The sequence below is a fragment of the Oncorhynchus masou genome, chromosome 29 (assembly GCF_036934945.1).
Source record: "Oncorhynchus masou masou isolate Uvic2021 chromosome 29, UVic_Omas_1.1, whole genome shotgun sequence".
NCBI lineage: Eukaryota > Metazoa > Chordata > Actinopteri > Salmoniformes > Salmonidae > Oncorhynchus > Oncorhynchus masou.
The window spans coordinates 42,945,614-42,961,376 of NC_088240.1; the positions used below are offsets into that span (position 1 = coordinate 42,945,614).

General features: G+C 45.4%; 1 protein-coding gene across 3 annotated transcripts in view; it reads right to left on the minus strand.

Moving 5' to 3' along the window:
- The window catches only part of LOC135519847 (histone deacetylase 4-like), a 126,213-nt gene that overhangs the window by 11,970 nt on the left and 98,480 nt on the right, over window positions 1–15,763 (minus strand). For all 3 annotated transcript variants that reach the window (XM_064945053.1, XM_064945054.1, XM_064945052.1), the window contains exons 21-22: window positions 6,268–6,386; window positions 3,474–3,607 (exon numbers count right to left, since the gene is read on the minus strand). In XM_064945053.1, the coding sequence (XP_064801125.1) occupies window positions 3,474–3,607; window positions 6,268–6,386 (253 nt within the window). The remainder of the gene's footprint in view (window positions 1–3,473; window positions 3,608–6,267; window positions 6,387–15,763) is intronic.

Below are 15,763 nucleotides of genomic sequence, written 5' to 3' on the forward strand. Positions count from 1 at the left end.
TCGTCATGGCAATGACCTTTGAGTCATTCAAAGGCACCAGTGCAGGTAAACAGATTACGGTTATTGCACTAAAGGGCCAATCAGCAGTTGCAACAACCGTTTTTGGACTCTTGAAGAATATTGATTAGAAATCCCTCATGAGCATAGTTCAACTGTCTCACCCCATCAGAATCAAAGCTTGTTCTATTCTAATGTTTGTAATCAAAGTAAATGTAAACAAACGTATAGTTTCAAAACATGGATGGTCAGTCCTTGCATCCATAGCTCGGTTTATGAATTTGAGAGTGGTTCCATTTCTCCAGCCCCAACCCTTAGCTTTTTACCAAAACAGGGGCGAGGTCGACACTATGTTATTGTTTCTACTGCTGATTGCCCCTTTAAGGCTCAACAGAACGTTTGTGTAGCTCCCCCTCCAAAGCAAACCTTGTCCCAGCTCAGAACTGTTAGGATCTAGTTCTTCTGACAGGTTAGCATTGCTGTGGGGCTTAAATTTCTCTCCAGGCTTTGAGGTTTCTTTGGTGGGTTTAGAACAGTTTGACCGCGATCCACTCCTCTCCAATGCCACAGCTGGTCCCCGTCACTCTAGAGCGAAAACGCAACCGTTTTTTCGCTGCTTTCCCTTTCTCTGGGGCGGTTGGTTGCGGTGACCACATTTTATTAGCATCGGTTCAGCATTATTGTTCTGTTTGTTTTGCTTCGGGCCCAAGATCCACATTGGAGCAGGGCCATCTGGTCTTTTACGGTTCCAAGAGCTTATTTACTGCCTTGTCTGGAGGGAGGGCTGGAATAACATCGGCACCCAAGCCAGTCCTCTTATCCCCCAGTCCAGTCTCACCAGACCGTTTTATCTCTTCCTAGCGTTATCGACCTGTACTCGACTTCGGCAGCACCTAGTGCAATACTAACAGTGTGCATGAATAATCATCCCGCGTGTACATCCATAACTTCACGGGTTAGCCAGCTAACTACCTTTCCAATATCTTTCTATCTCTCACTCGTTGTCCATTTTGCTGGAGTAATATGCGCCGGTGAGCACATGAAAAGAAATCCCAGCGGCGCTTCCAAATTTGTTACCCACTCTATGATCTTATAAGGTAAACCGAAATGCCGAAAGCTCCTGTTTACTTGCATTTGAATCATGAGGTAGCATTCCGTTTGACAGTTTTACAAGAATAATAATACACTTACACACCACTCTTTGGTGCACTATTAGACCGAGGGGCAGTACATTACGAGTTATAGCCACGTACGCCTCTCGTTAATGGAGGTTTTAAAGTTGCACTGGGCTAACTGGCACACGGCTTAAGCAGGTTCTCTCCTTGTCTGTGTCCCACCCTATCCCCTAGATAGTGCACTACTTTTGACCAGGGACCACAGGGCTCTGGTCAAGAGTAGTGCACCATATAGGGAATAGGATGCCGTTTGGGACTCGGATCTTGTCCAACGAGAAGAAAACACATAGAGGGTGTGTGTTTGTGGCCTGGGCTGGTCTGGTCTGCAGCAACACTTAAGAGATGGTCACTTGCTCAAAATAAATGAAGTTTCTACAAACGCAGGATGCAGGGGGCTGGAAATTCACTACTATCAGAGGTTCTATTTCAGACTCTGACCACTGCACTCCCTCTGTATTAGACATGACATCAGCACTTCATCTGTTTATACTAGCCAAGGGACAGCACTAGCCAAGGGTCAGCACTAGCCAAGGGTCAACACTAGCCAAGGGACAGCACTAGCCAAGGGACAGCACTATCCAAGGGTCAGCACTAGCCAAGGGACAGCACTAGCCAAGGGTCAGCACTAGCCAAGGGTCAGGACTAGCCAAGGGTCAGCACTAGCCAAGGGACAGCACTAGCCAAGGGACAGCACAAGCCAAGGGTCAGTACTAGCCAAGGGTCAGCACTAGCCACGGGTCAGCACTAGCCACGGGACAGCACTAGCCACGGGTCAGCACTAGCCAAGGGACAGCACTAGCCAAGGGACAGCACTAGCCACGGGTCAGCACTAGCCACGGGTCAGCACTAGCCAAGGGTCAGCACTAGCCAAGGGACAGCACTAGCCACCGGTCAGCACTAGCCAAGGGTCAGCACTAGCCACGGGTCAGCACTAGCCACGGGACAGCACTAGCCACGGGTCAGCACTAGCCAAGGGACAGCACTAGCCAAGGGACAGCACTAGCCACGGGTCAGCACTAGCCACGGGTCAGCACTAGCCAAGGGTCAGCACTAGCCAAGGGACAGCACTAGCCAAGGGACAGCACTAGCCACGGGTCAGCACTAGCCACGGGTCAGCCCTAGCCAAGGGTCAGTACTAGCCAAGGGACAGCACTAGCCAAGGGACAGCACTGGCCAAGGGTCAGCACTAGCCAAGGGACAGCACTAGCCAAGGGACAGCACTAGCCAAGGGACAGCACTAGCTAAGGGTCAGCACTAGCCAAGGGACAGCACTAGCCAAGGGACAGCACTAGCCAAGGGACAGCACTAGCCAAGGGTCAGCTCTAGCCAACCCGTTTAATTGTCTTCCGATATTTCAAGTGTGGATTATTCATTATTCAATATTTAGATCGGAAACTATGGTCCCTATGGCTTTCAGCTGGTGCCCACATCACAAGTCCTCAGGGTCTTTCTCAGGTCATTTGTCTTGATGAACAAAAAGTGGCTGACTTAAACGTATAAGGACAGAAGCCAGACCTCAAATAACTGAAACAGTTATGGTGGCATACACACACACACACACACGGACAGACATAGACACTGAAGCAACCATACACTTTCCTCTCCATTTGGTTACAGTATTCTTATGGTAAAGATATTCAAAGCGCCAAAGCATGTTATCATGGAACCAAAATCTAAAATTACATCTAAGCCATGGCCAAGAAAAAACTAGACTCCATCCATTATCTTGTGAAAAATCAGTGGGCCTGTGCCATGAATCACAGCAGACAGAAGGCTCTGGTCAAAATGAGTTCACTGCGTAGAGAATAGGGCGCTATTTGGGACGAAGACAGACAGTTGGCTCAGCTCCAGGTCCAGCCTACACACATCCACAATTAACCTCAGATTCTTCAACTTGACCGTTGTTACTTCCTCCCTCTCCCTGGCGGTGGTATCCTCCCACACTGGGCGGTGGGGACAAAAAGTGAGAGGGGATGGATAAGGGATGGAGAGAAAGAGAGGATGGAGATCTCTGTTAGCTCACTGTTCCAGCTCTCTCCACCCCCTCTCCCTCTCTCTCTCTCGGTCTCTCAGTGGGCGGCGGCATTGGGCCAAAGCCCTTTCAGCACCACGCCCATGACTGTGCCAACTGCCCAGAAAGACGGCATAACCACCCAATCAGAGCACCGTCTGAGCTCTATTCTCACCTCCAGATTGAACTGGATGTGTAGAGACACTCTCCATAAACAGGTGGAGTGGCAAATGAATGAAAACAAATAAAGAAACCCCTCCCTCCCTCCATCCTTTGCTCTCAAGTAGTACCTCGATTCCTAGCAGAGCAGAGACGCAGGCTTCGGAGGCATCACAAATAGCAGTGAGGTCGTGGCCCCCCTCCAGGGCCAGTACCATGCGGCCTCCGGCTAGCCCCATCAGCTGCCTGGTCAGGTATCCAAAACCTGGGGAAAGGAAAACGCATGTGGTTGGGGTTAGAGTTCTTCCATGGCGACTCTGGACCTTGGACGGCAATCAAAGAAATGCATAGAGAAAGCGAGGGGAGGCGGAGGGATAAAACAGTATTGCATCATATTTTCTCGTTAGATTTAAGAAAGAGAAGGCACCAGGGACTTACTCGGCCTAAATGCATAATACGAGCCAGGTTTATTCGGAATAAATGTTGCTTAGTGTTTTGGCTCAGGCCGCCTGTGTTTGATCCTCCTGGAGTTTTAGTATATGCATCCCGCCATACCAACCTACACCCTCCTCAGACCCCCCTCTCTTAGAGACCCAGCTTTAGGTTGACATCTCAGAGATAGTTTTAGGGAAAGCTCTTTGCTGGTACGCCATACTGCTGCTCTGCCTGAGCCAAAGACCGACGCTTCCGAACAAAGTCGATCCTGTAGCTTTGTGAACGTGAGGGGAGGTTACATGGACAGGGCCAGAACAGTTGGATCTGATCGTGTGTGTGTCTGTGTAGGTGGGACTGTGTATGGTAATGTTACTAGAGTCTGGTAACCTTTCGTAAGAGACTGTCATTGGCTACTTAGACTCTTTCAGATCAACCCAGCAAAATAAATCTGATTTTGTCATCTGTCAGAATGGCACATACCACGCATGCTGGCCAGCCACAATGTCTTTCAAATCTACCTTTTTTTTAAGTGTGGTTGCAAGACTCTTCCTCCTCATGGCCAGAACTAGTATTTCTGCATTTACCACCTAGCATGGGCTCAAACACTTAGATCAATGCAGCCTTTCTCTGAAAGGGATCGAGCAAGATTTTTTTCTACTTTGCCGGACTCATGGATTATATTTTTGTGTCTGTACATACAAGGTCGTTTCTGGAGTGATTGCTAACTAATGTTAGCACAATGACTGGAAGTCTATGGGATCAGCTAGCGGATTGCGCTAACGCTAGCAGAATAAGTTCAGTCTCAAGTCAAGTAAAAAAATATGTATCTATACATGCAATGACTGCAAATCTTTGACTATTTACTTAGGCTACCTGACAGCCCTTTTCATTATTTTGTCTACAACAGGTTTTGATGATGTAATTGTAAAATAGGGACCTTGTAACAGTCTTAAGGGCATGAAATCAGCAGAAGGCAAGGCAGGTTGATGTGGTCAGAGTGTAGATTTATTTACAGGTCTTGGTGATTCAATGGTAAAAGTGCCATATCATACAAAATATACAAGTAGATTGACAAAATATACACAGCGCAAAAGAAATAGCTCCTGTGTCAGACTTAACCTGTCCTATCTGAACCGGCACAGGCAGAGGGCAAGACTGCACGGTCTCCCCTTGAGAAAACAAATGTAATCTGTCTAACAGGAGCTCAAGAAGGTACATACTGTATATTCACTTGGCCCCCTCCCAGGACCATACAATTACCCAATTGGTATTTACAACCAATAAACTGGTCCTACAATGTAAAAGGCCATTTCCATATCCATTGTTACATTGGTAAATTTTTCTTAATCAGACTTAATGATTATTAATGATATTTCCTCAACATTCATACATGGAACAATACTTTTCTCTGTTATGCAACACACTGACTCCAAAGTGTGGCGCGCAGGCCACCAAGCCTATTTCTATGCGTTCTGAGGCGAACATGCTCCTATTACGCACAACCAGAATGACAGAGACATACAGTAGGACACAGACACACGGAACTCCAACATAACCCGGAAATATGAACAAACAAAAACCAGACATTGAATTAAATAAACAGAACTTTTAACCTCATGAGTCTTGTTAACATTCATGTGCACAATAAACATTGCACCCACTCAAAAGGGTAAGAAATGGTTGGCTGAATGAAAATCTATCTTATCAGACAGAAATGTGTTGCAATAAACGGTACCGGTATAGAATGATTCCCATGTTTAACAATTATTGTAGGATTAGACGGAATATAGATTTAGCACATGCATTTAAAAGTGTGAATGCAACAGCAAAGAACAGTGTTTGAGTTTGGAGAGCGCAAGTGGGGAGACAAGCCTATGGTGCTTCCTCACCACAGTAATAATACATTTGAACAACACATTCCAAATGCAACCTCCATAAATACATTTTGGAGGTTTTGGAATACCAAAAGACCAGCAGGCCTAATTGTGGCTTGATACCCCATTGCTGGCGAGCTTGCAAAGTAAACAGTCACCATTCTCGACCACCAAACTATTTTTTGGAGCTGCATACTTTTTTATGATGGCAATCCTCTCTCCCTTACAACTTCATCTTGGCACTGCACCCGATCCTATAGCTGTACAGCAAATCAGCAATCTGTTCGCTCGCTCACCCGACCTGTGTTGATTGACAGTTTGCTGGTCCAATCAGAGGGCCAATTGTGCATTTCACTAGCCAATTTGTTGCACGTTTCTTTTGCGAGGCCCGATGCTGCGGCTACTGTCTCTGGCTGCGTGGAGAGTAATCCACAATGACTCTGAGCCACAAAATGAGTGTCAAAACGTTACAAAACCTGGCATGATAATTTAAAGTCATCAGTCTCAAGTCAAAGTCGAATCCCGAGTCTTGATGCTCCAAGTCAAAGTATTGGTGACTCGAGTCAGACTCGAGTGTGTTGGTGGAGAGAAAGGGGAAAAGGAGTAAGTCACTTACATTTGGCCGTCAGCCTGTACCCTCCCAGGGGTGACGGATGGCCCTCCACGGCATCGAAGCCAGACGACACCAGCACCACGTCGGGGGCAAACTCGTTGGCGATGGGCATCACCACCGTCCTGTGAAGGAGAAATAAAGAGTGAGAGTGAGACGAGAAGCAGTCAGTGCCATCCTCCCCTTTAGTGACTAACCTAAACATACCTACTGGTAGACACCAGCTAGAGGCTGATGTTGGTACTGTCCACTGCAAACCAATAGACGTGTTGGTTATTTAGCAAAAAAACCGACACGTGCACAACTATGGGGCAAAACAGACAGGGTTGGCTTAAATTGTTGACAACATGTAAACTATATTTAATCTCCAATTTTTATTGAAAACATACATCAATTGGCACAATGAACACTTGTTGCCTCTCAAATACATTGTTATAGTTTTTTGCCATATTAGCATAGACGTGTCAGTCAAACCAAGACATGGTATCAAGAACAAGATACAACGAGCTGAAACGAGACACTTACTATTCCCCACATGGCAGCTTCTTGTCGTTGTCAGCTAACTAGCCATCCAGAATTACAACACCCGACAGGCTTCTGACCCATTGAAGTGTGCGTATCGTTTTCGGACATTGTCAGCTAACCCGTCTATGAACCACATACAGTACTTACAGTGCAATGTACCTGGCCAATTGGCAGCCACTTTAACCCAAACATTCAGTAAACAACAAATAACCTCACATTCAGGGAATCAAAGCCACAAATCTGGTGTTGGGAGGAACATTCCCCAACAAACAGGGCCGTAGAAACCCCAAAATACAAAGTGTGAGAGCAAGGAGGTCACATGTCAGGTAGTAGTGAAAGTGAACCGGAGAGAAAAAAATAATACACAATTACACAACGATACTTTAGGCTATCTCGTTGGTCTGTGTTGATGGCTGTGTGGGTGTGGCAAGTGAGGCCTTACAATCCGCCCTCTCTCACACAGCTGGAGGAAGGAAAATAGATACATTTGTTATCTATCTCTGTGATACAGCGACCCATGGTTACAGTGACTCAGGCCTGAGTCCCAAATAGCATCCTATAGCACTATATAGGGAATAGGGTGCCATTTGGGAAACAACCCTCCATCTGTTGAGGCTATAGTTAGAGTGTTTCCCTGTACTCCTTGTACTCTAAGTAAAGCTTTCTTGAACCACCTGTGTAAATCATTTTATGCGGTCAACATTGTTGTCGTTGAACTGAGAGGAATCGGTCTGAGAGAGAATGTTAACAAATGTGCCTGTGACAACTTCAATGTTTGTCATTGTGACAGGGCATCTTTAGTGTAGGTTCCGTGGGACTTATCTGAGTGACAGTATGAACGGCTCTCCCAGTGCAGCTGTGTGCTTGGTACAAGCAGTAGAGCACACTGTGCTTTTTGGGGCCGGCAGTATTTGGATAGGCAGAGTATTGGTGCTGTGTGAGGGGGTGCCTCAGGGTCATGTTGTAGGAACCCTCTACTTTGCTGACCTCAGGAACATGGCGGTTGTCTCCTGGCTCACTTTCTTTCCATCCTGCTCTCGTCGCCACAATTATAGGCCTGCAATGGGCAAACCCCGCCCACCCACACAGCTTTCGGCAGCGGTGGCCTCCCCCCAAAGGGAGAGAGAGGGAGGCGGTATTTTTAGGAGGCTTGGTACCCCAGACAGCTGAGATACACAGCGGAGTGTGTGCGTCACGGACAGTGTCAGCATGCCTCTGGCACTAGCTCAGCGGGCAGCGTAATATATAAAGCACAGGGATGGTGGACAGAAGGAGAGAAGGAAGGAAGATGAGTAAGAGATGAGTAAAGTGAGGAAGTGAAGGAGAGAAGGATTGAGACCAAATGAGAGTAAGATAATGATAGCATGACCCGGTGGTTGCAATACATGTAGGCTGCAAATATCCAGGAGAGATGAACCGAGTTGTACTGTCTTGGAAATATTTGTTCAGCTGCTTAGAAGTGCTCCCACACACACACCATTAATATCAAGCACATAAAATACCCCAACCCAAAGAGTGAGCTGGCCACAGGCACTCATGTGGCCAGACACAAGATTGGACGGGAGGGGGGGAGCTTAAGTAAGTATGGCGGTTACCATGGTGACCGGAGAATCACACACTACCCTCTCCCCAACCTCCCTCAGATCTAATGTGTATGGAGACACACACACACAAGTCATCCCTCCATCAGAAGCTGCTCACATCATCAAATTCCCCATCAACAAACCCCTTCTAAAACAGATGACAACCTTAGGAAAGCCAGAGCGCTCAATTAGAGAGCAAGTGTGAGTGGAAAAGAGGGCTTTTATAGGCGTGAATCAGTGGATGTCTATGTGGTAGATGAAAAACGCTTGGTTAATTATGCCGGCGGATAATACGTTTTAAATATATTTACGAGGCCGTCTCAGCTATGGGACATCCTGGGTTTGTGGGATCGGATCCAAAACCCTACTGCCTCCGTCAGCTAGTTCCTGCCGGTAAAGTGTCATCGCTGAGGTGTGCTCTGGTTTGGATATCAAGGGAACATGTATACTGTTCTGCTCTACCCTGCCACAACTGTACAGTCACACCGAATGTGTTTGTTCAGATTAAAGGCGCAATATGTAGCTTTGTGTGCACCCCGACAAAATTCACATAGAAATGTGAGTTTTAGATTGGTCATTCTCATGGAAAGCAAGTCTGATAAGGGGTAGATCCGTTCTGTGTGTGCTATTCCCATGCTTCCTGTGCTTAAGTTTATTTTTTGCGTCTTTTCATTTTACCAGCTGGGCTCTTGAGTGGCGCAGCGGTCTAAGGCACTGCATCTTAGTTCTTGAGGCTTCACTACAGACACCCTGGTTCAAATCCAGGCTGTATCACAACTGGCCATGATTGGGGGTCCCACCATAGGATGGCCCAGAGTTGGCTGGTGTAGGCTGTCATGGTAAATAATATTTATTTTCTAAACTGACTTGCCTACCAAACAATAGTGTTCAGCTGTGATAACATAATTGCAAAAGGGTTTTCTAGTGATTAATTAGCCTTTTAAAATGATAAACTTGGATTAGCTAACACAACGTGTCATTGGAACACAGTAGTGATGGTTGCTGATAATGGGCCTCTGCCCTCCTAAGTAGATATTCCATTAGAAATCTGCCGTTTCCAGCTACAACAGTCATTTACAACATTAGCAATGTCTACACTGTATTTTTGATCAATATGATGTTAGTTTCATGGACGACATTCTTTGCTTTTCTTTCAAAAACAAGGACATTTCTAAGTGACCCCAAACTTTTGAACGGTAGTGTACATGCCAAAGATTTATGTGAACAGTTCAAAACAAGAGGGTATAAAGAAGAATTATTGAACAATTGCCTTAAGACAGTAAGCCAAACGGAGTGGAATGCATTATTGGAACCACGTCAAAGGAATCCCTCTCCCCCCTCTGCAACTTCGGTGTCCACACACGGCCCCATTTCAAGGTTGATCAAGGAAGTGGTTAATAGATATTGCACAGCGACCCCAACTTTGGTAAAGCGTTTGAACACCCCCCCGATGTTTTGCTATAAGAAACCCCAAAACGGGATTGTTTAGTAAGGTCAGATTTGCCTAACAGATATCATTCCTGATGGCAGTTTCACTGGTTACAACTGCGTTTACTGTTCTGCCATGATCAGAGTGAACTCTCTTGTCCATCCCCATTCGGGTGAGAGGATGAAGGTTTGGGGTAGAATATCATGTAACACAAAATGTATTGTATATCTCCTAAGGTGTTCCGGGTAACTTTTATTATGTGGGTAAGACCAAACGTGAATTTAAGACGAGGACATGTGAGCACAAGAGCTCCATTCGCAACCACAATGAAAAATCACCTGTTGCCAGGCATTTCAATAACCATAATCACAAGTAAGTGCCTTACATTATATGGGTATTGAATTGGTGAAGGCACCACTTAGGGAAGGCGATAGGGATAAATTCCTTCTCCAAAGAGAGACATAGTGGATATTGGGGACTTCTTCCCCAGCAGGCCTTAAAGAGGAATGTTATTTTTCTTGCTTTTTGGTTGTAAATATGTAGGACAAACATTTAGTGACATAATAATGTACATTATCTGTATTGTGTTTATATATATTTTTATCTTTATTTGATTGTCATGTTTCCCCCACAGCTCCCTCTGCTGGGATCCCTTTATTGGGCCAATACTGACTGAGCATTTATAATTATGCCCACCTGTGTGTGGTATTGTCGTGACATTGATTGCCATTGAACGCTGAAGAAGGGCTAATACCCAAAATTTGTGCAGCAATAAAAATATGAAAATTTAAGTCCTATTTTTGTTCTTTGAATTATAATTAATGGATGTAAATTACAAACTTCAGAAGCCCTTTTAAACCTCAAATATACTACATGTTTAAAATGTCCTGCTTTGCAGGAAAATTCTCCTGCAACAGGGTGATCAAATTAGGATCCGACACCTGGAATGACGGAGTGATTTCTACACATTGTGCCTATAAGGAAACATAAAGCTGAATAAAATGTTCTTACAACATATTTAGGCATTACCTGTTGCACATTCGGTTTGTTCTTCAATACATGGACCTTGGTTGGACTGTGTAGGTATGTGTGTCTGTGTGTATGTGTATCCCGGCAGTGTGTGTGAGCGTTTTTGGGAGGACCTGCTAAGCCTCAGGGTTGAACACCTCTTTCTCCTGAGACAGTCAGGCCTAACCCAAATCCCCCTGACCCACTGTAATATCCTCATCACGCACACACATACACACACAGGGTGTATCTCAATATGCATACTACTGTGCTCCACACTCTCCTGCTACGAGTGCATTCTCCGAGGATGTTCTCTCTCTTGAATTCTCCGAGGATGTTCTCTTGAGTAGAGAACGCATAAAACATAACATCTGAGAAGCATCGTCCAGCCAGGACAATGGCAACAATAGAAACCAAACAAAACAAAATGTTTTACTTCATAATATTCAGCTATCAATATGTGAATTGTAATAATCTAGCTAGCCAGCTAGTTAACCTCTTACATCTATGGGGGCGCTATTTCACTCTGACGTGTTCAGAAATACCAAGATATTCTCTGTGCGTGCCCTAGAACGTGAGCTTCAAGCAAAACCAAGATGAGATGGCATCCAGGAAATGACAAGGATTTTTGAGGCTCTGTTTTCCATTGTCTCCTTATATGGCTGTGAATGCGAGAGGAATGAGCCTGCCCTTTCTGTCGTTTCCCCAAGGTGTCTGCAGCATTGTGATGTATTTGTAGGCAGATCATTGGAAGATTGACCATAAGAGACCACATTTACCAGGTGTCCGCCCGGTGTCCTGTGCCGAAATTGGTGCGCAAAAGTCACCTGCCAGTATTTTTCCATGCGATACAGAGAGGAAAGCAAGCTTCCACGAACTGCATATCAATGAAGAGATATGTGAAAAAACACCTTGAGGATTGATTCCAAACAACGTTTGCCATGTTTCGGTCGATATTATGTAGTTAATCCGGAAAAAGTTTTACGTTGTAGGTGACTGAATTTTCGGTTCGTTTCGGTAGCCAGACGCAATGTAGAAAACGGAATGATATCTCCTACACACAGACGCTTTCAGGAAAAACTGCGCATTTGGTATGTAACTGAGAGTCTCCTCATTGAAAACATCAGAAGCTCTTCAAAGGTAAATGATTTTATTTATTTGGTTATCTGGTTTTTGTGAAAATGTTGCGTGCTAAATGCTACTCAAAATGCTATGCTAGCTTTGCATACTCTTACACAAATTAGTCAATTTCTATGGTTCAAAAGCATATTTTGAAAATCTGAGATGACAGTGTTGTTAAGAAAAGGCTAAGCTTGAGAGCAGACGCATTATTTTCATTTTATTTGCGATTTTCAGAAATCGTTAACGTTGCGTTATGCTAATGAGCCTGAGGCTTTAGTCACAAACCCGGATCCGGGATGGGGAGTTTCAAGAAGTTAAACAGGCAAAAATCACCTAAAAATAATGTAATATAAGGTAGATGTAAATTCTTCGTAGGTAGCTAGCTACCAATTCTTCGTGGCTATCTAGCTAGCGAACAGTAGTAGCAAGCTATTGACTTTCTATTGGCTTGCAATCTATGCACACTACAGTGGGCATTGTAGGCACGTAAACATGCCAAAAATAACACAGTATGTATTTAGTAACGTATCAAGATAAAATATTGTCATTAGGCAACATATGAAAATGGGCAACATTTTGTTCTGAAGTAGGAGTTGATTTTCTCACACTTCAGCTCAAATAATTAAAATAAATGTTTTTTTTTTACGTGGTTGTGTCATTGATGCATGCTTCAAAACATGTACAAACGGAGTACGCATCCGAGAAGTGCCCTCCGTGCTCCATTTCACATACTTTGATTTGGATTCATACTCCGACCCTCCCGCGCTCCAATGTGGCTGCTTGGAGCAAGGTAGTATTCATTTTGAGAAACCCCCACAGACACACACACACACACACACACACACACACAATGCGTTCTACCTATAATGCTCACCGAGACCACTGAAACCCCCTGAAGATCAGTTCCGCAGGTGGTCGCCCAACACCTCAACCTTCCCACAGAAGTGGCTCTGGAGTCCACTATGTTAATTATGAATTATCCTCCTCCTCTGATCTTTGCTGGGGCATTCCTGAAGCGATTGGATTTTTCACAGATATGAGAAGATGCGACGAGCCACATCTCTCTCTCTTTCACCTGCAGTGTTTTCTTTACCTTTTTCCCCAGTGAGGTTGTGTTGTTTCACTTTGGGAGAGAACAAACTCGTTGGGGGCCTGAGAAGTCTGTGTAGGGGTAAGGGACTTTGTTCACTCATAGTTCACCAAAGTCCCCATCATTTCCCCATTCCCTGAATGCTTTGTGTGCTAAGACATGCAGCCGCACGCACACAAATGAACACGCTTTCAGAATGGAGGCAGCTGTTCACTCAGTGGCGTTGACAAGAACCGGGGAAACCTCCCTCTCTAGGGACACTCTCCATCTTCCACTCCTCCTTTCCATTCCTTGCTTTAACCTCTCCTCCGCAGAACACCCCACCAGGGTGTGTGGTGTGTTTTCAAGTGGAGTCCTAAACAAGGGCAGTGAATGAGGAGGAAGATACTATAGCTTGACTGAACACAACAACAAAAAACAGAAAACCATACCGCCCAAAGCCACTAACCAACAAAGGGTTAACGCTAGCCATGCCTACATGTCAGGCTCAAAGACTTTTCCAACACACTTCAAAGCCTTGTCATCTCACGTTGTGGAGAGCTGGTTTGAATTAAGCTCAATTCTCCTCTCTGTTCCCAAGTTCATGATGAGAGAGGGAGCGTGAGGGAAGGAGAGAGAGACGGGACTTCTGGTTTTCATTAGGGATAATTTTCTTATCTTTTTTTCCTCCCTTTCTGGAGGCTCAGGCTTGATCCCCTGCAAATGCAATATGTGAGAGAAAGAGAGAGAGAGAGAGAGAGGGAGAGAGAGATAGAGAGAGAGATTTGTCTGTGTGTTTGATAGAGAGAGGGACGTAAAGGGCAGCGCCAGGATTGTGGGTTTGATTCCCACGGGGGACCAGTATGAAATGAAATGTAAAAATATGTATGCACTCACTACTTTAAGTCACTCTGGATAAGAGCGTCTGATAAATTACTAAAATGTACACGTAAAAAAGGGAAAGATAGAGAGAGATGGCGGGAGAGTAGATATATGGACTGTTGGGCTGTGCTGGCCATTTTCCTCCGGGTGATGTAAATCAGAGAGGCTGAGGAGACGCTCACTGCAGCATTGTGGGATTGATGAGCGCCGGGGGCCAGCTGGGTGAAATAAGGGGAAGACCCACATCCCTGTCACTCCTAAATTGACCCCTAGCCCCTACTCCCCCAAGTTAGCCCCCCGACCCGCCTTCTCTCCGTTCAATTCAAGAAGATTTATTGGCATGGAAAGTGTAAGAAATTACATTGCCAAAGAAAACATGTCAAATCAATTTCCCTCTCTCTCCATCTACATGTGTACATCTCAAAGGATTGGATAGGCGAATCAAAGTGGTGGGATTTTCATCTAGCCTAAGAGAGGTCGACAGACCCTGCGGCAGGATAAATTGACTAAGGGGGCAGTTGACATCTTTTTTTTTGGGGGGGGGGGTTCTTACATTGGAATTATATTGAACTCTGCTTATATTACGCTACACCACAATAAACATAAGGTGCCAATGCCGAGTGTCCGAGACCATTGAGTGCTTTTGAAGTGACAGGTTGGCGAGGAATCTGTAGCCCATCTCCGCTGCACTGTATCAGCAAAATGTACAGTAAAGAAACGTATATTTGGTACAAGCTAGATAGGGTAATTCACATATTACAAACAGCCTATGTGAATGCAGCTGTACACAGCCGATGCGATACGGCACTTCTGTGGATCAAATTCCATCCACCCACGTGATAAATTACGCAATGCCGGCCTACTATAAACACGGGGGTGGGCTCTTCACACAGAGCTAGCTGGAGCCCGGCAGCATCGTCACTGCTGGGCTTTGCGGCGGCCTTGGTGGTTTGATTTCTGATACCCATCGTGGCAGTGGTAGATTAGCTGGTTAAGGCTAAATAGGCTATAAATCCCTATAATCCCTATAAATCTAAATCAAAATATTGCAGGCAGAGGCATATCTCGTTATTCACGTAACCTACCTCATTATTGACGTAGCCTAGCACAGACGAGGAGTGTTTTCCCCTGCTTTCTATGGAAACTCAATGGAGACGTACCTAACCGCCCAGTGGCTTTCCATAGCCTCCCTACATACAAACGCACACACACTCTGCAGCATACTCTGTCCATGGTGCTGGTAAAGCGCAGTGGAGATACAGGTTTTGCGCCAACCTGTCACCCAATCATTTGAACCTTTTTTCTATTTGTATAAAGGGACCTAAAACAGTAAAGGGAGATTTAATAAAGCTTCTTACATGGCCCTCAGGCTGAAAATAACAAACCAATCACAGTAATTGTGGCAGTACAGGAGGGCTTCCTTGTCCAACATAGTCTGCAACTATGTTGGACAAGGAAAGAGCTACCAAGAAGGTAATACCTCAAGCTCTCGATGCTCCACTTCAGTGCGATGTGCTCTCTCTCAACCACTGAATACCTGTACTCATGTGATTTCCATTTTTCAGCTGATGAACAGAACAAATCTCTCCTGTCCGACTCTCCCTGGGCTAGCACAGCTCCCAGCCCCACGTTGGATGCATCAGTCTGCACCACAAAAGGCTTGGCGAAGTCTGGACTGACCAGAACTGGATGGCTCCATTACCACCCATTTGGGCCTCTGGGATGCCTCTTCACAGGCCGTGGTCCACAGGAACTGTTTCTGCTCTTTGGTTTTGGTCAGTTCACTCTACGGGTAGGGCCACATCTGAGAAGTCTGGCACAAACTTTCAGTACCAGAGCCAACGAGCCCCAGGAAGGACTTCACCAACAGCCCGTGTGCTAGGC